Source organism: Sus scrofa, chromosome 14 (genome assembly GCF_054392235.1).
Source record: "Sus scrofa isolate SSC_HxYL_T2T_F1_AM1 chromosome 14, Sscrofa_HxYL_maternal_Yorkshire_Landrace_v2.0, whole genome shotgun sequence".
Lineage (NCBI taxonomy): Eukaryota > Metazoa > Chordata > Mammalia > Artiodactyla > Suidae > Sus > Sus scrofa.
In genome coordinates, this window is record NC_139396.1 from 66,493,792 (window position 1) to 66,518,115 (window position 24,324).

Below are 24,324 nucleotides of genomic sequence, written 5' to 3' on the forward strand. Positions count from 1 at the left end.
CCACATACTATAAAAACTGAGTTAGTATTTACAAACTGGGGCAAAGTAATGACAAGGGTCTTAACTGGCGAGGGAAGAGCAGGGCCAGCAGTGAGGAATAAGGGTCCTGACTTGGGGAAAAATTTTTGGTTTAAGTAAATGCCCAGAATACAAATATTTACATCTAGTAAGACTCAAAAGAGAAAGCTATACAACGGTTAAACTAGAACATTCTTCCATCAACCATTTTCTACAAGTAACTTTAGCCCTGAGTTACTGAAAATTTAAATTTATAAGGGATCCATGTTACTTAAAGAAGCTCAGGGAAGAGTTCTTTTGTAAAACAATCTTGGTCCCCCACCCCCACCCCATGAAAACAAGCCCCTATGTATTCCAGGTATACTGGGATTTCTCACGGATCACTTGTGCAAAGGTAAAAATCCACACAAAGAACAAATCACCTCTCCTACTCTCTGATCTTTTTCACTGCAGAGACCCAGACCTAAGCTCTAGGCTATTTTAGTGTAGAAAGGTAGGCCATATAAGAAATAAATAATTTTTAGATGAAAGAGAATAGGTTAAAATGCCACTGAGTTGTACACAGTACTTACTGCTGGTTCAACTTGACTTCGATCTGCAATATCTATGTGTACAATTTCAACAGTTTTCCATGTGTTCGGATCTAAACCATGTACCTATAAATGAGAAAGAGAAAGGAAACTGTGGACTCTTCTTATTAGGCAAAACTATTACCATATATAATCTTTGAGTCTCTCAGAGTACATTACAAAGAATTAAAAAAATCCAAACTGTTATTTCATTAAATTAGCTGTCTGAAGGCTGGAAGGATCTAGAAATCTTTTACCTGAAACCTAAAAAAAATTGGAGTGGGGGACGGGGAGAGAGGAGAGGATCCTGCCAAATTAACCAAAATCTGTCACCATTATTTTCTGGAAGCCCTTAGAGACAATTTATACAAAAAACGTACCCGACCTACATTTAACCCAAGTGATATGTAACAGTCCTTCTAACTTCTAAGTCCTAGACAAACAGGAGGTGACATTATAATTAGATTTCAAGAAGCTACACTGTATGGTTTAAAACCTCTCCTGAATTTGATTATACTAAGCCATTCAGTTCCAGTATGATGTCAACTCCCTACACCTCATGTTCAATCATTTATTTCTGAAACTCCATCCATGAACCTCTTAAAGAATTGTTTAAACACTGGCAAAGATATGCCCATTTGAAAGCTAAAACTGGCAAATTAAATCATATAGACTAAAGCATACCAAATTCATTTAAACTCTAAAATTTAGAGCTACTATAAAAAAACATGAAAAGTCAAATCACCATCTCAAAGAAAAACTCAAGTCAAATACTGCAAATTATAATTCAAAAGTTCTACTGACTGGCACCAATAACACAAAAACAGAGGAAGAAAAGAATCTACACAGTTATCATAAACTTATTTTCCTAAAATTGCATTTAATAAGGTTGGAACAACAGTTTTCAAACTGGAATGCCCACCAGAAAATAGGCTGCTGGACCCCACAGCCAGAGATTCTGATTCAGAGATGTGGAGTAGGGCCTGAGCGGCTGCATTTCTAACAGGTTCCAAGATGCTGCTGTTGGTCCAGAACCACACTTTTGAGAACCACTGGGCCAGGGCATCACCCTAAACTAGATACTCTCCCATGTTCCCTGCCAAACCTTGTCAAAAGTTAATGATTACAGTGAGTCTTAACTAAGTTTTTGTAATTTGCTTCAGAGATAAATCTGTAAAAGTCAGGAGCTTGTCAACATTTTTGTAAATTATTCAAAGTACCTCTGCCCTCCTGCCTTTTAGCCATTTCTCTAAAATCAACCCATATCCTAGCAAAATGGAATAAAGGTGCAAATTAAAGCCATCAATTTTGCTACAGTGGAGAAGCTCGGGCAAATACAGCACGAAAAGATGAAAAAAAATTTTAATTAGTGACTAAAATTGGCTTAAGGATTATCTGTGAATTTTGTTTATCTATCTTCTCCCTGTCCCAGATAAAGAAGGTTGTTGATAAAAATAGCAACCTCACCAAAGTCCACTCACTCACCAAGGCAAGGGGACTGACAGGGAAGGCCCGTTTGTTTCTGGCCTTGGGCTTGCTTTACCACAATCTGGCACACACACTAGTGTGGCCTGGTGCTAATCTAATGCAGGTGGCATCAGTGATTTGGTGATGACAAAATGGACCACAGGAGTTCCCATCATGGCTCAGTGGTTAAATGGAATCCGACTAGGAACCATGAGGTCGTGGGTTCAATCCCTGGCCTCACTCAGTGGGTTAAGGATCCAGTGTTGCCATGAGCTGTGGTGGAGGTTGCAGACGCAGCTCAGATCCCAAGTTCCTATGGCTCTGGCATAGGCCAGCGGCTACAGCTCCGATTAGACCCCTAGCCTGGGAACCTCCATATGCCGCGGGTATGGCCCTAGAAAGACAAACAATAAAAAAAGAAAAAAGAAAGAAAAAGGAAAAAAAAAAAGACCACAGTATTCCCAATTTCCAGGGGCTTCTATGCTGAAAGCCCAGAGTCAAAACTTACATTTTCTAATGTTCCCAAGTCTGGTTTGTGCCATGTTTCAATTTTAATGAAGAAATCATCTTTCATATATTCATTCTGCAGAAAACACAACAGCAAGATGACAGTGATCTTTCACCAGTTCTTTGGGGCTCATGTCTGCAGAAGCTTTCCCCAGCACAAGCATCCATGCTTTGACTCTACATGAAGACTGATCCTCAGAATCATTATCCACCTATTTTTACAGACTTGTCAGGCAAACTAATTGCTGTATGCTTTTAAATAACTTAAACCCTGCTTGTCATGCAGCACACAGGGCTAACATTAAAGAAGCTGTGAGGTCTGGTGAGCAAACCTGGCATTCAAAGGAAGTAGCAGAAGGAAAATAAAGTCAATAGTGAGATTCTGAGCCAAGGCTGGAAAGAGCCCACTGACAGTGGAGCATGTGGAAGATCATGAGTTGGTGCACAGAGCACAGAGGAGGAGTCATGCAGCAGTGGGCAGTTTTAAGAAAAAAAGCAAGAAATAGTTGAAAATGATTACTGTGTAAAGCAAAGTTTAAAGATGGAAGAATATGTGACACAAAAATAGTTTTACTCACCGTTACAACTGAGGCATAATGAACAGGTAGGCAACAAAAGGGGAAAAATTCAGAATGTTAATCGGAGCCAAAACAGTCTGCCAACAATATTTAATGTCAGAAAGATTAAATTACCTGCCAACATAGAACATTTGGTTTACATCTGCAAAACAGAGTTTCTACACAAGTGACACCAGAGGATACTTTAGATTATGGAATCAATAATTTAATTTTAAATAACTGTAAAAGGAATAATGTCACAAAATCCAAACATTTATAAGACTAATGCAGCAAACAACAGGAACCTGTTTCAGAATATGACCTGTGTCATATTCCTCCTCTACTATGCGGCAATATAGATAATATACTGCTGAAAGGACATTAAGTGATACTCCTGAGTGAGGATGACTTTTCAAGGTTTCTGTACTCATTTTATTTGCTCCCCACGGAGCCTGCTTGATCAGTTGGGACCTCATGGTGGCTGTCATCTGGGAATGAACATGTGCACCTCACAAAGGGACCCCAATGCAGCCTCTCCTCTGCCATAGCTCTTGCAGTGACTCCCTGGGAACCCACGGAAGGCCGTGCTGAGTGTCAACCTTCTCTAAGGCAGGGGCATGGGGAGTCCCTTTCCTCATTAGCAGCAGGGTAGACAGTGAGATGGTTTCTGGGAAGCAGACTTACTTGTTCTACAGTAGGGGTATGCGTTCCAGGCTTTCTCGTGAAACACCAAGGAGCCCTCGGGAGCGATCATCCTCACGAATGCAGGAACTTTGCTGTGATGAGAGAAATAATGGACATATTTTCAACAGCACCATTAATTCTTTGTTGGCTTCTATCATACTGCTTCAAGGAGTACTCAACTATAAAATTAGTGTAAAAACAACAATTTAATTAAGAATGTGTTTACAAAAAAATTTTTTTTTTTTTCCTTCCCATGGAAGCAATTCTTGGAGTTCCTGTCATGGCACAGCGGAAACAAATCCAACTAGGAGCCATAAAGTTGTGGGTTTGATCCCTGGCCTCGCTCAGTGGGTTAAGGATCTGGAGTTGTCATGAGCTGTGGTGTAGGTCACAGATGCAGCTCAGACCCTGCGCTGCTGTGGCTGTTGCATAGACTGGCAGCTGTAGCTCAGATTTGACCCCTAGCCTGGTAACCTCCATATTCAGCCCTAAAAAAAAAAAAAAAAAAAAAAACAAAACAAAACAAAACAAAAACAAAAAACGGAAGCAATTCTTTCTTATGGGCTTTTGACTGAATGAATGTCAACTGCTGTCTCAAGTATGGTCAGAGGAGATGGGTGGGTTAAATATGTAATTAATACATGATAAGCTTAATGCAGATTCATGAGATAATCAGGAAAGATTCCCAACAGATAAACCCCAAGCAAGAAACACAATGGGTTAACAAATGGAAAATCAGTCTTATCAGTCTTCAAAGAAATGCAAGTGAAATGACCATTTTTACTAACTGGAGCCAGCTGTATAGAAAGCAGTTCTGCATGCAAAGGCGTTTCACAGACTGGATTCAAACCCCAACATCACCACTTAGAAGCTGTGTGACTTTGGGCATATTATTTGGTTCCCTGAACTTCCTCCTGTGTCTAATGGAGTTGGTATTACCTACTCGGCCAGGGTTTCTGCAGGGATTCAGAGTAATGCCTTTAGCACCTAGTGCAGTACAATGAGAGCTACTGCTTTGTAATTCTAAGCTGACATGCAGGTGGGTGCTTTCACATGCTTTTCTTCAACACTTTAATTCCCCAATAACACTGTGAGTCAAGCATTAATTCATTATTTCATGTAACTGGCATTTAAGTGGCTGTATGTCAAAATGATATCCTGTAACTTAAAGGCCTATATATTCTTTTTTTTCCAGATCAGAGCTGCTTTCTGAGAACATTCAAGCACAACTTAATTCCCTAAACTAAGAGAAAAAAACAAACCAAAGACATGTGAGACCCAGAGGGGACTTCTAGCCCCATGGTAAGATTAAGCAGTTGACCAGAGACCTTCCCATGTTGAACTCTGGGTGCTAAGTAAGGTAGGTGGAATGAAGCCCACACCAGCCATAGAGTGGGCAGCTACAGAGAAGCGGTGTGGAGAGCCCTTCCCTCCCCTCCACAGTACACAAGGGTGGGTACGCAGTTTGGAGCTCCTACTATTGTGGTAACTTAAATCACTGGAAAAGTTGCAGTACTATTATATATGCAGTATGAGTAAAATTCCAAGGGCATAAATCTGTATGTATATTTACACCCTCAAAAGATACGGCAGAGGGCTAATTCTGGGTACTTAATTCTTCTGAGATCTTGGAAGACTCAAGCATAGCTTCAGAAATAACTTCATGTATAACTTCAGAAAAATGAAGACATCATACATTAAAAGTGAAAGAATATCTATCAGTCCAAATTATTTCTTCCCTTGCTAAAGAACTGGAAGCAAAATTCTCTTAAATGTCGGAGAGTCAAATCAGGGTATAATGTAATACATATAGGTAATATTTAAGACATATAAGCTACAAAATCACCTGTCCATCAAAGAGGACAAGTAAGATTATCAATGGTTCATCTGATCAACTTAGAAAAAGGCAAGAGAAAAATAGCTCAGAAATATATTTTTAACTATCCTATTTATTCCTATAGTGCTCAATATTCTAAAAAACTTTCATATTCATCCAAAGTTCTAAAATTTCCTGACACAAACAGAAAATTGGCAGTCAGTTACCAAAGGCCAGCACAAGACAAATCTGAAAGTTTCGGTATTTCTTCATCTTGCTTCCAAATGCCCATTATCTTATTTCCAGGATGCTTTCTCTACCATGTGAATTCCAAGACTTCATTATAAGTTTTGACTTAGTTAACAACAACCACACGGGAGTTCCCGTTGTGGCTCAGCCATAATGAACCTGACTAGTATCCATGAGGATGCGGGTTCAACCCCTGGCCTTGCTCAGCGGGTTAAGGATACAGTATTGCCCTGAGCTGTGGTGTGGGTCACAGACATGGCTTGGCTCTGGCATTGCTGTGGCTGTGGCTCTGATTCAACCCCTAGCCTGGGAACTTCCATATGCCATGGGTGTGGCCCTCAAAAGACCAAAAAAAGAATGACCAAATCTTTGAGCCAGCTTTTTTTCAAATTTACTGGCTTTTTACATTTAACATGAGTACATTAGCACACATCTCTCCTCAATGAATCTAAGTAATTGACTAAACTTAGGGAAAATGTATAAATTAAGTAAACAAAATTGAATTTCAATTCCACTTTAAAGGCGAGGAATTTTCATTAATGGCAGCTTTAATATATTCCTAACAAGGCGGTTCAAGTGTGCCACTTACACACAACTGAAAGCATATGCATTTTTCCCACCTCAGTATCACTTAGGAAGGCACTTTAGTATCATGCAGGAAATTCTATTTCGGAGGATTAGAGAGTCTCAGAAAAGGGACAAATAGTAACTAAATCAACAAAATGGAGAAACTTTCAGAAATAAACCAAAAAGGGTGTTCCTTCTCTTATTCTCCCAAACAGTCGTTATAAACCAAGACTCATGACAGTGCTGACTTCATGGTAAACATATCTAGATTTCAGCTGTTTAAGAATCAGCCTTAGTATAATGTCCAAAACCAAAAATGTACCTCCGCCTGTCATCTCTGAATGCATAATAAGAATATTTAACTTCAGGGTAAAATTCGACTGAAGTGTTTTATCAGTTATGTTATCAGTATGAAGATCTAACCTCAATATACCAATGGGTGTAAACCTGCCTGTAGTGTGGTAAGAAACTTTGTTGTGGTGGTAAAAGAAAATAAAGGGTTTATATGTTTTAAAAGATGGGTAATAAATGACCATGCTGTACACTGAACATCTCCTGATGTAGGAGCAGTCTTTTTAAAAAATCCTCTCCCTGAGATAAATTATACCTTGGCAAATCATTTCAAACTGCACTTTTCCCAATGGATGCTTACATCTTCCTATAGACAAAATGAACAAAACTGTTCAAAGTTTCATTTTTCTGTCCTTTGAGGATAAACATCAAAATGTAAAATGCGAGACTCTGAAGCCTACATTAATTTGTCATAAACACAGCAAGTAACTTTTCCTCTTAGAATCAACTGAAATATACCTTAAATACCCTGGAGACCTCATTCATTCATCCGCTCTAGTATTTCCTGACTGTCCACTGCGCCAGAGACCATGTAATAATGGTGTACAAACAGGGATAATTCCTACCCAGAACTCACTTTCCATGGAGGGAAGCAGAAAACAGACCAGCAAATAACAAAAGGCAAAAAAAGAGAATTACCTTTCCTGGAGTGCTGTGAGGTTAAGGAACAGGTCCATGGTCAAATTGAGTACCTGGGCAAGGGTGCTCAGAAAGGACAGCCTGAGGAAGTGACATACAGTGGCAATGACAATCAGAGGATGAGGGCAGTGGCAGGCAGCTACATGAAGACGAGCAAACACAGCAAGCAGGTCAAGGGAACAGCTGACCAAAGGTCCTAAGATAGCAAAAGGTCTAGCCTCCAGCACGGCCAGACTGCAGTGAACAAAGAAGAGATGGTCACAAGATGAGGATGGTGAGGGAGGCAAGGGGCAGACAGATAACATGGGGCCCGAGAATTCAGATTTTGTTCTTTGTATGATGGGAAGCTACTGAAGGCTTAGAGGAGGGGAATGATACAACCTGATTTAAGTTTTAAGATCATTCTGGCTTTGTGTGGAAAATTAAATGGAGACAGCAAGAACAGATGGCAGCAAAAGTTGACTAAAAATGGATTAAAGATCTAAATGAAAGAACTAAAGCTATAAAATTCTTAGAAAAAAAGTAAATTGAATTTCAAAATTAGAAGCTTTTAAAACCTCAAAGGATATAAGAAAATGAAAATACAACTCACAAATGGGGGAAAAAGAATGGCAAATCATACATCTGATAAGAGACTACATCTTCATAACCAGAATATATGAAGAACTTACAACAAAAAAGCCAATCCAATTTAAAGATGGGTAAAAGATTTGAACAGATATTTCCCCAATAATCTACAAATGACCAATAAATACATGAGAAGATGCTTAACATCATTAATCAGCAGGGAAATAAAAATTAAAACCACAATGAGGAGTTCCTGTTGTGGCGCAGTGGTTAATGAATCTGACTAGGAACCATGAGGTTGTGGGTTCGATCCCTGGCCTTGCTCAGTGGGTTAACGATCCGGAGTTGCCCTGAGCTGTGGTGTAGGTTGCAGATGTGGCTCTGGTGTAGGCCGGGGGCTACTGCTCCAATTCAACCCTTAGCCTGGGAACCTCCATATGCAGTGGGAGCAGCCCAAGAAAATGGCAAAAAGACAAAACAAAAACAAAACAAAACAAAAAACACACAATGAGACCATGTCCATTAGTATGGCTACTATTAAAAAAAAATCTGAAAACAAGGGTGAGCAGTGATGTGGAGAAACTGAAACCTTGACATACTGTTGGTGGGAATGTAGAATAGTCACTTTGGAAAAGTCTGGTGGTTCTTCAAAAAGGTATGTGTATGTATGTGTATATATACTCAAGAGAAATGAAAACATGTCCACAGAGAAAGAAACTCATACACAAACATTCATAGCTGCATTATTTATAACAGTCAAAAGAATGAACAGCAAGAGACAGTCTGGAGGCAAATAAGAGAAGTTCAAGAGAGAGAGAATTAATGTAATGGTGATAGAGATGGAAGAAAAAAGGAACGGGAGAGATATAAGGGGGAAAAAATTACAAGATGACTTAAAATCCGTGATTTGAGGTAAAGGAATAAAACAGCCAGATACAAATTGAGTAATCTCAAGAAGGTATAACAACACTGAAATTCAAGAGAATTACAAAAACCAAAAAGAGAAAGACATATTTTTCACGTAACAAAAAGAAGAAAAGAATGAGAAATGAAACATAACATAAAGAAGAAACAATACAGTTTGGAAAATGTCTGACGTTCTTCTAAAATAGGATCACTCTTCATGCAGAAAACTTTGAACTATGCAAAACCTAAGACTCGGGACTACAAAGAAAAAAATATTTATGGGTAACTAATTCTAGATTGAAGAATGAATTTATTATATTTGGTGGGTTTTTATTACTTTCTTATACTCATTCAGTGATGTGCATACCTCTTTAAAGAATCATATACAATCAACCTTTGTATCCTCAGATGATTTAAACTACTCATTTTTTTTTTTTTTTTTTTTTTTTTTGTCTTTTGTCTTTTTTGTTGTTGTTGTTGTTGCTATTTCTTGGGCCGCTCCCGCGGCATATGGAGGTTCCCAGGCTAGGGGTTGAATCGGAGCTGTAGCCACCGGCCTACGCCAGAGCCACAGCAACGCGGGATCCGAGCCGCGTCTGCAACCTACACCACAGCTCACGGCAACGCCGGATCGTTAACGCACTGAGCGAGGGCAGGGATCGAACCCGCAACCTCATGGTTCCTAGTCGGATTCGTTAACCACTGCGCCACGACGGGAACTCCTAAACTACTCATTTTTAAACACAAACATAACTCAAGTTCCTGACAAATGACTCTTGTTGCTTACAAAAATGAACTCTTAACTTGAACCACATAAAAATTTTTAAACAGTGATTTTTCAATAAAACCTCTGCTTCAATCTTTGGGGCACAAGGCCACTCTGGAGTTAGCAAAGCTTTATTGATTCTCCATCATCCAGGACTGACTGAAGCTGGCTAGGGTATAATGCTTATGAGGAATTAAAAAAAAATATATATGTAAAAGGACTGGTCAGTGTGCCCCATGAGGTCCCAGGAGAGCTTCAAGTTTTTCTCTGAAATATCATCTCCAAAACCACAACATACTTCCTTGTCCTGCTTCAAAATTCTTTATCCAATAAATGCTGCCCTCCTTCCCCACCATCCACTATTAAGCGTACATTAAACTTCACGAAATGTACTCAAACTTTTGTGGTAAATGGGGTACACAGTCAAATATGTATGCATGTAGAAATATACATTTAGGGGTCAAATTGAGAAGTGACAGAAAATTGATGGTGTTTAGGGAAGAAGGATCCGTATGAAGGAAAACAGTGAAGGAATGCTTTGGCTCAGGACAGATCCGAGCTCAGGAAATCAAGTTATGAGCGACCCAACCTCAAAAGAAAATAGCCAAGGGGCTTAATAGGTCACTTCTGGAGGACAATGAAGAGATGGGCTTGGAGTTTCCATTGTGGCTAAGGACCTGATGTTGTCTCTGTGAGGATGGAGGTTTGACCCCTAGCCTTGTTCAGTGGGTTAAGGATCCAGCATTGCTGTAAGCTTCAGCATAAGTCAAAGATGTGGCTCAGATCTGGTGTTGCTGTGGTGCAGGCCACAGCTGCAGCTCCAATTCGACCCCTGGCCTGGGAACTTTCACATACTGCAGCCATGGCCATAAAAACACAGTGAAAGAGAGGGAGAGAGAGAGAGAGAGGAGGATGGGAGGGAGGGAAAGAAACAGGGAAAGAAGGCTTGCCTTAGAGCCAAGGGTTTTTACTTTGGACAGAGTTATGACAACTAGAGATACCTGAAGACTACTGAGTAAGTACCTTGTTAAACTCAACTTTATTTAAAGACTTGAGACTTTTAAAGACTTATGAGAAAATAAGATGTAATGAAATCCATGGCCTTAGAAGAATTTCTCTGCAAACTCTTGCAGAGTTCACTTTAGGAAATGGAAAATATTCTAACCCTCCCCCAGGGCTCAGCAGTAAAGCAGAGTGATAAAGAGGTCAGGTTCTGGAGTCACAATGCCTGCCTGGGTTCACAGCCTGTATCTGCTACAAACAGCAGTGGCATACCAGCCAGCTACTGAAACCTTGGTTACTTGACCTTAGTTTCCTCACCAGAAAAGGTTGCTGTGTGGAATGAACGGGCTCCCACCTAGAGCACCTACAGTGACCAGCACACAGAAGTACTAGATATTTTGCTTACAATTACTATGGGTGACACTCCTCACTACTTGTTATCACAGGAATGGAAAGAATCTCATTAGCTTGTAAGAAGACTATTATCTGAGATTCAAGGAAATCAGACACTTGAAATGTCCCTTGCGATGATCACTAAATTTTGAATTTTTAAATACCTTGCCAAAATTGTTTCTCATCTTCTGGCTGAGATTAAGTTTGTATATCTAAGAAGTTTTTGCTGAAATGCAAAAGCATACTGACCAGGGAATTCAGAGACCTCATAACACTGGGTAAAGTAGACCTCAGAACTCAAGGGTCCTAAAAGTAAACGGTCTTGGAGCCCTTGGCCAACCAACTCACCCCATGAGGTTGTCAAGTGTGTAATTCTATCAATGCTATACAGTGACAGTGCACACAGCACTAGAGATTACCCAATAGAATAAATGTTGGAAAAGGACCCAAATTTAACTTCTTGAGAGACAGATAGGGATCTAAAAACTCTAGGGACTGTGGTTATGTGTTCATCATGCTGAACTGATGCCCTTGCAGGAAACTGAAGTCTGATGGAGATGTACTGCCAGCCCTGTGCCTTGATTGTGGTCTTTGGTCTGGGACAGTGAAAGCCTCAGCACTTGCTGTTAAATGACTCTTGACTCTTCTATAATGTAGTCATCCTGTGGCTACTGTGCCTTTAGGATGACACTGATGACTCTGAGTATAGACATTTGATTGTCTTTGCCCCATGACCTCCTCCCAGGACTACAGTGACAGGTGGCCCCCATTCTGTCTTTGTTAATGGAGATTCTGGGTTGTTTGTTTTTCATTACCACCAGAATGGCTATTATCTGCCACACTGCCTGAGATCCATTACTGCCAACGTCTTTCCTTTTCCCTTTCCTGTCTCATGCCTCTCCATGCTTCATCCAACACTGCCATCTTTGTGTGACAAGGCCATCCTTCTATGAGCATAAAATACCCTTTCCATCCGATCAGACCCTATCTCTCCCTTCTCTTGAGACACCTATGCTCATCAGCACAGGCCGTTGGGATTGCTACTTGTGGCCAAAAGAGCATGGGATTAGAAATCAGAGAATGCAGGCTCAGTCACCATTCATTCTGCCACTTACCAGCTGTGTGACTTTGAGTAAATAGGAAGCTTATGTACAATGTGTACACTGCCCATTTCTCAGGGCTACAATGATGAGTAAATGAGTGCATAAAGGGTGAAATCAAAGGGTACTGTGGAATAATTTCAGCTCCTTCTAGGAATGAAGAAGCAATTCCAGAAGCCTGACCGTACTGGGAGGCTGGCCTCCAGAGCCAAGGTTTTCCTTTATTTAATCCACTAAAAGCCTGAAAGCAATTCTGAATCTCATCCTAATAAGCTCTCTAGAACAGTAATATCTCTTGTACTAACCCTATTTATACAGCCCTTTTGAACTTACCAGATCCATTATTCATGGATGGAATGTTACCTAAATTAGATGTTTCAAAAATCATTCTTTCTTTTCTCATTAAACAAAAATACAGAAGAATAAAATAAATTTAAATCACCCATAATTCCACCAAAAGAAAAACATTCTGAACATTTTAATGAATCTCTTTCTAGGCATTTTTCTCACTTTTATTATATATAACAGTATTTATATACAAATTTGGTAACTGCTCTTTTCCATTAATAATATATCAAATGTTTCCCCCAGTATTCCAACTTAGTTTTCAAATGAAGAATATTATGAGTCTATTTCAAGTTTATATGGACATCACAAACCAATAGAAAATTCTAAATATCAATTTTGGGGTATATTTTAGTTACCCCCCCACCCCAAGAGTTGAATTTACAATAAAGGGAGTTTCATGCATTGGTAAAATTCAACAAATGAGTAAATATAAAATGCTAGAAAAATAAAACTGAGTACACGTAAGTAAATTCAAAACTACAAATATTATATATAGATTACAGGTCATATCACCTAGAATGTCATAATTTTCTCTCAACTGGCACATTTCTGGATATATTTAGGGTGCTAACAAATTAACAGAAACCACGAATAAGAGCCACTATGGATAAGTGGCTAATCAAAGTTATTTACTGCCTTCATTCAAACCAGCAGCAGAAACAAAGAAATGCTGTGTTCTAGGAGAAAAGAGAAGTAAAATTTAAGGCTCTATAAGGGGATGACCTACTTTACATTCATGTGTCACTATAAACCAAGCAGTAGCCTTAAACTGAGAAAATATGAAAAATATTCATCATCACAGTTTATCTACAATTTTAAAAAGTTCTACAAAACACAGTGTTATTCTCCATGAAGAGAAGAAAGCCAAGAAAAGAGCAGATTCCCTCTTACCTTTAGTAAACTGAGGGCACTACTTACAAAATAGACTCTTAAAAACCATTACTGACCTTTTGCCCTTGGATAAATATTGGTATGCATTTTCTATTTTAAAATATCTATGCCAAAGACAGATGAGACTGCCAAACTTAGGAGAATGTACAAAAGAACTTCTACAAACCAAAGAGATAAAAACAATGAGTAATGGATCTAAACAGTCAAGTCACACAAGAAATTCAAATGGTTAATTAATAAGAAAAGACATTCCACTTCACTAATAAAGAAATGCAAATTTAAACAAGAGGCTATTTTCTGTGAATCAAATTGGCAAAAATAAAAAGATTTTTAAAAATATAGGAAAATGAATACTTTCAAACTCTTAGAGCACAATCTGGCAATATCAAAATTTTAAAAGAGCATGGCCTTCCAGCAATCCTACTGTAATAAATTTCCCCTAGAAAAATAGTACTCTAAGGCATAAAGACTTATGTACACCCACCTTCACAGAAATATTATCTGTAATAGACAAATTAGAAAATACCCCATATACCTAAATTTACTTATCATTTACAAAATGCTTAAGTAAATAATGCTTATGTCCACACTAAGAAATTTTACTCAGCTTTAAAAAGAATGGAAAGGGCATTAAATAACAACATAGAAAGATGTTCATGATGTATCACTGAAAATTAAAGCTAAGGGCAGAACCATATGTACAGTATGATTACCATTTGTTGTGGAAAACAATAAATAATAGAAGTGATATATTTCTGTGTTTTTTAAAAATTTATTTGAGTATGTATAAGAAAATTATCTGGAAGGATAAACTAAATCTTATCTAGTTTCTCTCTGGGGATACAGATATGTGATGACATGAGATAGAAACTAAGTTTTTAATTTATAAATTGCTGAATTTTTTAATAAACAGATTGTAATTTAAAAATAAAGAAGTAGAATCCTCTCAAAAAATTAAAATGCAATATATTCTTATATGAAAATGTTTGTTTTGGTCACATTAAAATATTTTAAAGTACTTCAGCTCATCTATTAGTGAGTTAGGTAGCTGCATGCTTGATAAGTGGGCTGTATAGTTAAAACCTGATTATTTAATATAATAACTAAGCATCAAATGTGAACACTCTGCTTACCTCTTTAAGTGATAAATTTTGTGTGTATACTGTCCCTTTTCTCCATCCTTTTCATAAGGTTCATTCTTTAAAACTTCAATTCCTTCACCACCACCGGTCTCATTCTTACTGGCTTCTGCAACAGAGTAAAGCTGCCCAACCTGATACTGAAATAACAAAGAGTACAGAACTTCAATAAGTCAGGAGTAACTGCAGAAACTTCCTACGCTGAAATCTTACTATAAAGTACATCCAAACCATTCAGCACATATGCTCTATATGAAAACATGACTCAAATTAGAAATTAATATGTTTAGAGAGACAAACACCAGATGATCATACAGCAAGAAACCATAATATTTTACAAGATTTCCATTATTTAAGAAAACTGTTAGTTACAAATACTCTGGTACTTTAATATATCCACTTATCCAGACAATATCTTGACATTTGTTTCAGTTTTTTTTTGTTGTTGTTGTTGTTGTTGTTGTTGTTGTTGTTGTTGCTATTTCTTGGGCTGCTCCCGCGGCATATGGAGGTTCCCAGGCTAGGGGTCGAATCGGAGCTGTAGCCACTGGCCTACGCTAGAGCCACAGCAACGCGGGATCCGAGCCGCGTCTGCAACCTACACCACAGCTCACGGCAACGCCGGATCGTTAACCCACTGAGCAAGGGCAGGGATCGAACCCGCAACCTCATGGTTCCTAGTCGGATTCGTTAACCACTGCGCCACGACGGGAACGCCCTGTTTCAGTTTTTTGAGTAATAAATAAATGTTTGTATCTTCTAAAGCATTTTTACATCTATTATACCTCACTTAATTTCACGAAATTCTAAAGAAAGTACAGCAGGAACATAACTGTTACTTTGCCAAATAAGAAAGCTGGGCAATCAGAATACCATTCTCAATAAGGAGGAGGAGGAAGATAAAAGTGTAATAACAAAAGCCTGCAAATATGAAGAACCATTATAGCCCAAATTGTAGTAGACTTCTGGAGTCTTTTTTCCATGACCTATGTACACAACATACCAAATTTGGCCTTTGCCCACCTAAATAGAAAGAGTATTGGGTACCCAGGGTCAGAACTGTTAGGCGTGAAGTTCTCCCACAAACAGAAACTGTTTTTAAAGTATTTATAAATATCCAACTATTACCATAAAAGGCAAGAAGTTGCTGACAGTGGTTTCTACTTTATTTTAAAGTGAATAGAAATTCTCAGTGGCCTGCACTGATACCTATGTGTGGGCAGTACTGCTCTATACCAACCTGGAGTTTCTAACAGCTCCAATAAATGATAAAAAGCAAATTCTTGTGTTCTAATTTCTTCTAATGACTCAATCATGGCATTATCTCTAATCTCTTCAAATTTGGCTAAATTTCTTCTTCCCAATGAAGATGGCCAAAAGAAGTAATTTTTCTTTTCCAAACCTATTTTCAAAGAAAAGCTACCTCTAAAAACTAATAATTCAAAACTAACATTTTATTTGAGGAACAAAAAATAGTGGAAGTTGTAAGCTTAGCAAATCTTTCTTTTTTTTTTTTTTTTTTAATCTTTTCTAGGGCCACACTCGCAGCATATGGAGGTTCCCAGGCTAGGGGTCCAATCGGAGCTGTAGCCACTGGCCTACACCAGAGCCACAGCAACGCGGGATCCTTAACCCATTGATCAAGGCCAGGGATTGAACCTGCAACCTCATGGTTCCTAGTCGGATTCATTAACCACTGAGCCATGATGGGAACTCCAGCTTAGTAAATATTTCTATTTAAAAAGCCCATGGGAATATGATGCTATCTTGTAGGTTAATTTACACACACACACACACACACACACACACACGTATACACCCTTAATTTGGAAGGGTTCAGGAAGCTAAAACCAAACATATCTTAACTGCATCAAAAATAAGTTTTTATAGAAATTTCAGACTGAAGAAAGGGCTGTATTTCTTCTTTTGGCTTTTGTGATATAACACCAGGATTTGTCCAGTAATGCTACAATACTTAAGGCCTTCAAAGTACAGTTTTTAACAGTGTCATATTTTAAAAACAGGATTAAAATCTCTAAGTCAAAGGGTAAATCTGATCTTGGTCAGGAACAGCGTAACAAAAATTTACACAGAAAACAACTAAACAACAGTATCCAAAAAATGTTATTAATGGACTGATATTTTGCAGCATGTTGCTAGACTTTCATTCTCATTTTTAAGAATAACTTAAAGACAGAAGGCATGTTCACTAAGTCTGAACATAACATAAAGCTGAGATTATTTTGGGTGATAATGCTAAGACTCAGAACGATTTCAACAAATTGATCCAACTAGCTAAAACCAGAAGAAAAAATTTAACAAACAAATGTCAATCTCCACATTCAAGTTCAAACAATCAATTATACAAGTAAGGAACAGGGGTGCCTGGCTTGTTTCGAGTGTTTTAATAATACACTTGAATACAGAAACCTCAGACACTACTGAGATGTATGCAGCTGTGTTCAAGTCTGCATTCAACAGTGCCAGACAGCTACTCATTTCTAGTTCCTGCATTTTATTTTATTTTCTTGACTGCCTTCTGTCAGCTGTCACGTCTTAGGTTATCTGTTTGTTTTGTCCCACTTCCAATTCACTGCTTCTAATCTAGTGTCAGCTGTAGGAAAAGCAGATAACCAAACAAACTATACAAGTTACAGAAGGGCTCAAAGGGTTTTATGGGTTTCACTACACCTATCTTGATTTCTCAGAGGCCATCTCTGCTTTTATCCTCATTCCTGGCTATAATGCAGATAGATACAACTGCAGGACAGGCAGGTTATGAATAGGTGATGTATTTCTGTATCACGTGCAGATCAAAGGAGACATCTCTCAGGGTTCTGTGCTGGTCAGACCATGTCTTGAATACTGTTTTTGGTTGAGAGCAATTATAATACATGCTGTATTAGTGAAAAAAACTGGTGAGGAAGTCTAGGAGTTGTGTTATATTAGGCCAAATGAACGTGCTGGGAATGTTTAACCTTATGACCTCCTGTACAGAAGATGGAACAAAAGGGCTGGGGGAGGAGAGAACTGCCAAAAGCCTGGTTACCACATACAAGACAGAACAGGCTTACCTCCCTTTGCTTAAGTGGAAGAAACTCTAAACAACAGGCAAACTTTATAGGAAAGCAGATTTTGGTTTAAAGAAATGACAAATGTTTAAAATATCCAACAGTAGAGTAGGCTGCTTCTCTAGCAGATGACTCAATCCTAAAGTGTCTAAGTTGAGGAGTTCCCGTCGTGGCGCAGTGGTTAACGAATCCGACTAGGAACCATGAGGTCGCGGGTTCGGTCCCTGCCCTTGCTCAGTGGGTTAACGATCCGGCGTTGCCCGTGAGCTGTGGTGTAGGTTGCAGACGCGGCTCGGATCCTGCGTTGCTGTGGCTCTGGTGTAGGCCGGTGGCTACAGCTCCAATTAGACCCCTAGCCTGGGAACCTCCATAAGCTGCGGGAGCGGCCCAAGAAATAGCAAAAAGACAAAAAAAAAAAAAAAAAAAGTGTCTAAGTTGAGGCTGGAACCTCCTTTCTCTGGGATATTGTAGACAGAATTCCAGCACTGGGTAGGAGATTAATCTACATTCTCAGACCCTTCCAAAACAAGGCAGTTTGACAGAAATTCACTTATAATTAATTATCTCTGACACATCATAATTCACTTTGTCACATAAGCTGCAAAGTAAAAATGAATACAATAAAAATATGACTTTAGATTAACATATCAAATAAATTATATCAATAATACAGAAGCAAAACTCACCTCCTGAACAGAACATGGCAAAACCACACGGCTAAAAAGACAAAAGGATAAAAAATATGTTACACACGAAATAGCTCACTTGAAGACATAGATCTCTATCTACGCTTAAAAGAGCTTCTACTTTAAACTCAATGATAGCAGAGTATAAGGTGTCATTTATGGGAGAAGGTCTTTGAAATGACTACAGCTCTAAATAAGAGTTTTTAAATGGGGGAAATAAAACTACCATTCCTGGTTCTCAGTGATCACTTGCCTTTAGTGTCCTCATTGTACCAGGACCCCAAAAACTCAGCTGTAGAACTTCTTGTGAGGAACAAAGGAACAAGAGAAAAACTCATCACTGAAAATTGCAGGGTAGAGGATGGATTACTTGTATACCATCTGGTCAGGTGGCCCTCATGAAATTTTTAGTTAGGTTTCATTCTCCATCTACATACTATGCATTTTATTTTTATGATACATGAATGAATGCTTCTAAAAATTATTTCACACTACCCAATTATCCCTCGATTTTACTGAGAAAAGCAAGTAAAAGGCTCTTTAGAGTTAATAAGTAAAAAACTTTACAATGGAAAATACTTTGAACCTTATAACTATAATCCCTTCCAGGGTAGATTCAATATAAGGTTGCTGTGTTTGATCTTTTCCAACAGAGTTTATTGTACATACAACAGGACACGTATGAAGGCACAATGATCCTGAAGATGAATTTCAAAAAGAATACTATGATGAACTATTGCATATCAGGATATTGCACTATATCTCCAGATTTTTTAATAAGTAAGTACTTTCACACGTATTTCCACAATAATCCCTGAAAGCCAAGGCCATCTATGAATTTCAATTGTCTCATGATAATAGCTGGTGCTCAAGATAGCAACTTTTTTGCTGGGGGGGGGGAACGACTTGTTCATTCTCAAACTTTTCCCTCCTGACCTTCAAACTACCACAGTAGTGTCATTTAAAATTTTATTTGAGGAGTTCCCGTCGTGGCGCAGCGGAACCATGAGGTTTCGGGTTCGATCCCTGGCCTCACTCAGTGGGTTAAGGATCCAGCATTGCGGATCTGGCGTTGCTGTGGCTCTGGTGGAGGCCGGCAGCAACAGCTCCAATTAAACCCCTAGCCTGGGAACCTCCATAAGTCACAGGTGCAGCCCTAAGAAAGGGCAAAAGACAAAAAAAATTAAAATAAAAAAATAAAATCTTATTTTAACTCTTTCCATTATAAGGACAGAGAAAAAATATTATGGAATTCATGTCAATTTTCATTTCATAGAAAATCCCCAATAGTTTTCCAACTTCTCTTCAGCTATGTTTCCCACCTCCTCCTCATTCCTCTTTATTCTCCTCAAACATTGATGCTTGAAAAAACATGTCTCATGTCTCTAGTCATTTCCTACTCCTTGACTACTGATAATGGTCAACTAAAGACAATGAACATTCTCAAAGTCACAATGGTTAACTAATTTTTATTCTCATCAAGAATAAACTTGTTATACTAAATCCTACCATACTAAGCATTTTAGCTGTTGCCTCAGGGTACACACTAATTTGCTCACTATTTCAGTAACAAAAAACAAACTGGGGTAGAGAAGTGCAGTGATCAGGAGGAAGACTACAATACAGGATGGGAGCATATTTCGTTAAGATATGGACAAAGATAGAGGTTGGGAGCATATTTTAAGGGCCTGGAATACAATGGTAAGAAATCTATTAAATTTATTAGACAACAAGGAACCTGAAATTTATTACTTCCAAGGTAGGTTCATAGCTACAGCTAACCTGAATACGTCACCTGTAGGTGATTAAAAAGACTGAGAAGCAGGAGGGTGGGGAAAAGCCATTTTTGGGAGGCAGGGCAAGGATTTACAAAGCCTGAATCACAATGCTGGGGTGTAAAGGAAACAGAATGAAGGGATAGAGAGGAAACAGTTAAAGAAGTCCCTGAAGTTTCACAAAGCCAAAGAATCACTTCTGAGTAATTTTAACAACTACTCACTAGCAGGAAGATCCCTATTTTTATATAACAACACTTTCAGGAAACTTACTGCACAAAATCAAAGTGACTGATAAAGAAATTCTGAATGAAAGATGAGTCAAGTAACTTCAAGATTTGCTTGAGAAAAAGTAAAAGAGCAAAGAAATAGACAAGCTGTGATTTTTGTATTATTACTCTAAAAGCAGCACTCAACTTTTAGAGCAATTTGAAAAATCTCAAACTTCTCTGAAGACCCTCATGAAAATAATTTTCCAAATGGATCTACCAACAGTTCTTTAAAACAAGGACTTTACCCTAACAGCAATTTCATCTGTTGCTTAAGTAACAAGTTGACAGGAACTACCCACCCTGAAAAAAATCATTTCTAACCTTTCAATTCATGTCAAAAATAGATGGTATTTCTTAAGACAACAAACATTTGCCAAAGTATTTTTCAGTTTACCAACATCCTCACATCAGAATGACCTATTCATTGCTCCTGACCAAAAACTATTTTAGAAAGTTGATGTGTAAGCAGGAAGAATCTTTTTTTTTTTTTTTTTAAATTAAACATTGAGTTCTTACAGTGGGCTAGACAAGATGCTGTGCCGGATACTGGGAATACTTAAATAAGAAATAGCCTCTGCCATCAAAAAGTCTAGGAGGAAAAAAGTCTAGGGGAGACATACATGAGGAGTGAACATCAAGAAATGTAACTCATAACTTCTTCAGAAAAATATTACACCTTGAACACATTTCAACATTTGTTACCTCTGTACATTAAAATTTTTATAATGGAAGTAATGATTCACAAAAAGCATAGCATGCAAATTCCCAATGAGAACTGCTTTCCATGAGTTAGCATTGATACTACTCACATAACTGTCAAAGGGATCTAGTGCACAGTTAATTCACGCTTTAGGAAGGAGAAAATAATAAAAGAAAAATAATTCAATCTATGATCTAAAATCCATTCTACAACTCATTTGCTATGTGACTTGGGCCAAGTCAACTTCCTTCTGTTTTATTCCCTCCAGAAGTCTTAAATATCTGCCACCTATCTGCCTTACAAAGATGTCAGAGTAATATATGATAACTCTTGCATGATATATTGTACAAATTACGTGGAAGAGAAATTTTATAAATCCAAAGTTCAGTACTATAAGATTTAACTGAAAATGTGCCTTTTTTCATGATCCCTGTCACTAATAATTGTTCATTAACTTACTTAACAAATATTTATTGAACTCTTATGTGCCAGAGACTATGAGAGTAAGCAAAATAGATTCATGGAGATTACATGCAGTGAGAGAATACATCTAGTAAAATATAAAAATAATAATTGTGTTGCATGTTAGATGGTGGTAACTGCTAGAGAGAGCAATAAAGCAGGGAAGGCAAACACCAAATGGTGGGTAATGCAATTACATCTTCAGAGAGGAATTACTTAAGGTGATATTTAAGCAGAATCCTGAAAGAAGGAGGTGAGTTAGTGAGAAGTGGGAAGAGCACTTCACCAAGAGGGAACACCAACCAGAAAGGCCCTGAACTGAGCTTTTTTTCCTGCAGTACTAGAGAAGGAACAGTAAGGAAGCTGAGCCTGAAATCGGCAAGGGAAGGACAGCAGTAACTGAAATCACTTCACAAGTGTTAATGCCGTGGCGTCGGCTTTTATTCTCAGTGAGATAAGGAGTCTGGAGAGTTTTAATCAGAGAAGCGAAGAGTGACTTTTTAAAATTAGTCTGAGAACTAACACTACAAATAAGCTGTCTGGAGTTAGATAAATTAAGACAAAAATTTTAAAGAGTTTAAAATGAAAAGAGCATTTGAAAAACCCAAGAACTGACCACACTCAAAATCCCCAGTTGCCCAAGGGATCCTGACAACACGAACCAGCTGTGACGGCTGAACATTCACTGCCAACCACATTTCCTGTGATATTCACAGGCCTTGCCGGTAGGAAATGCCATTAACTTTTCAACAAAACTACTGCGCCGGTATGATGCACCTGGAAACCCTTCTATTAGACCAACCGCACGTTAACGCTTCATCTAAATCCCGGAACCTGGAGTGTTATCCTATCCCAAAGATATGAAAACTGAAACACAGAGCAGAGGGCTGACTCTCCAGTTTTAAGTCAACTGAGCTGCCCAGTGAAGTGCAGGTTTCTCGGATTCCCGACTCTAGTAATAACTTCTGGTCGCCTACACCCCACCTCGAGTCCCGACACCAGGGCTGCCTTTACCTGGCAAGCCCATCTCCCCCGGGCTACCGGCAGGCTCCACCCCAGACGACAAATCACAGATCCACTGCGTCTCGCCCACCCTCGGGCTTCGGCTGGATCCCACCCAAGAGCTTGGGGGTAGGCCCAGTCTCAAGACTGGGGTGGGGGGTTGGGGAGAAGGCGGGTCCCGGCGGAAACTCGCGGCCGCGCCTTCCCCAACCACGCGCTCCAGCCGGGACCCTGCCGCCTCCGCCCCGAGGGAGAAGGCAGCAGTGTTACCACGGCAACGCCGCGGGGAGTGTCTGTGGACGCAGAGCGGAGGGGCCTCGAGTGGGCCGGGGGCGCGGGCCGAGGGGAGGGGGCGCGCGCAGGGAGCGGCCGACCCGAGACTCGCTTCTTCTCAGGAATATTCTGCCACATCTCAATAAATGAATCTCCCATTACTGCAGTCCCAGAATGTCGCTCACGTCCACCGATTCCACTTACAATTCTTTAATCAGCACCATCTTCCTGGAACCCCTCACAGCTGCCGCCGCTACCACCACCGCCGCCACCGCCGCCGCTACCGCTTCTTACAGCGCCTGCGCGACCCCGCCTCCCAGCCGCCCGAGCTGCCTCGGCGCTTGCGCGTCCACACCCTTCCGCCGCGTCAGCGCGCGCGAGGGGCTGGCTCCGCCCCAGTCTCGCGCCCCACCCTAGGTGCGCGAGGCCTCCTCTGCGGCTGCGCGAGCTCGGCGCGCTGTCGCTCTTCTGACGGCTGCTCCTCCTTACAGTCGGGTTTTCTCGCCGTCGCTTTGCAGTCTACGCACTCTGGTGAGTTTTCCAGTCAGTTCCCTGGAGGTCGTTTCCGGGAAAACTGAACCTTCTCTCGCTGCTTTTGAGAGGAGGCCCACCTTCTTGCCAGATACCTCACTTCCCAAGTCCGTGATAATTACTCGGGTCGGGGAGGCAGACGCCACCGGGTTCTGCCCCGCTCTCCAGTCCAATCAGGTCCGCCGTGCGGGCTTCGCCGGGTTGGCGGCTCACGCGCACGTTCCCCAAGCCCATCCCCAAGCCTCGAACAGCTGTGGCCACACGAGTTCTCTGCGCCCCAGTCCCTGCTGTCCAAGAGTCCAGAGCCCCGCCGTGGCCGTGACCCAACTGCAGGAGTCCTCTCGGGGGAAAAGGGTTGCTTGCTCTCAGCACCCGGGAAGGGGCTGTGTTTTGGGAGACCTTAGCGAGGCCCAGGCTGCAGCTAAGAGCCAGGAGGTGGACCTCGGGAGAAGTTGTAGCCCAGGGTCACTCGCTTTCTCTATGCCAGTCACCGTAGTAGGCCCGGGGGATCCTTCTGAAAGCAAAATGCGCAGTCTCTGTGCTCACCTGAAAACAAAAGAATTTGGCGTCGTGGTACGAGGTATTCTATGAGTAAGGTACAGTAGGGTAATGGGGAGGCAGAGTAATCAAGGGAAGGACTCTCAGGAGGCCACGTTTTAACCTAGTATTTTAAGTAGCCCAGCCTGTGAAGATGGGGGAGGCAATTAGTGGAAGATAAGCTGTGAGACTGAAATAAGTTTAGGGTAGTAGTTGAGCAGATAGATAGAGGGCAGGTGTGGCTAGAATGCCTTAATAGGCGGTGGGGGAGATAAGCTGGGACTAAATAGATCACCAGGCCGTAAAGGCAGTAAAGAGTATGAATTGTATTCTGAGAACCATAGGAAGCTGTTTGAAACGTTATTAAAGGAATTTTTAAAATCATTAAAACACTTTCATATAAATTATATGAATACACCCACTGGAGTTAGGGCTGCCTCAAACAAACAAAAAAAAGTTTCTTGCCTAAAAGCTAGAAA

At 39.9% G+C, this 24,324-nt stretch overlaps 1 protein-coding gene and 1 long non-coding RNA gene across 14 annotated transcripts in view; one reads left to right on the forward strand and one right to left on the reverse strand.

Moving 5' to 3' along the window:
* The window catches only part of PITPNB (phosphatidylinositol transfer protein beta), a 64,411-nt gene extending 41,342 nt beyond the window's left edge, over window positions 1–23,069 (reverse strand). For 2 of the 4 annotated variants that reach the window (XM_005657336.4, XM_001927781.6), the window contains exons 1-7: window positions 22,982–23,069; window positions 18,294–18,324; window positions 14,531–14,676; window positions 3,803–3,894; window positions 3,140–3,147; window positions 2,563–2,637; window positions 591–674 (exon numbers count right to left, since the gene is read on the reverse strand). In XM_005657336.4, the coding sequence (XP_005657393.1) occupies window positions 591–674; window positions 2,563–2,637; window positions 3,140–3,147; window positions 3,803–3,894; window positions 14,531–14,676; window positions 18,294–18,324; window positions 22,982–23,001 (456 nt within the window). In that variant the 5' untranslated portion in view covers window positions 23,002–23,069. Of the gene's footprint in view, window positions 1–590; window positions 675–2,562; window positions 2,638–3,139; window positions 3,148–3,798; window positions 3,895–14,530; window positions 14,677–18,293; window positions 18,325–22,981 lie in introns of all 4 variants that reach the window. The other 2 variants (XM_084993598.1, XM_084993599.1) reach the window with 1 other exon arrangement.
* Window positions 23,070–23,192: 123 nt separating this feature from the next.
* The window catches only part of LOC110256863 (uncharacterized), a 93,072-nt gene continuing 91,940 nt past the window's right edge, over window positions 23,193–24,324 (forward strand). For all 10 annotated transcript variants that reach the window (XR_002338912.2, XR_014825875.1, XR_014825876.1 and 7 more), the window contains exon 1: window positions 23,193–23,308. This is a non-coding gene — a long non-coding RNA (uncharacterized LOC110256863). The remainder of the gene's footprint in view (window positions 23,309–24,324) is intronic.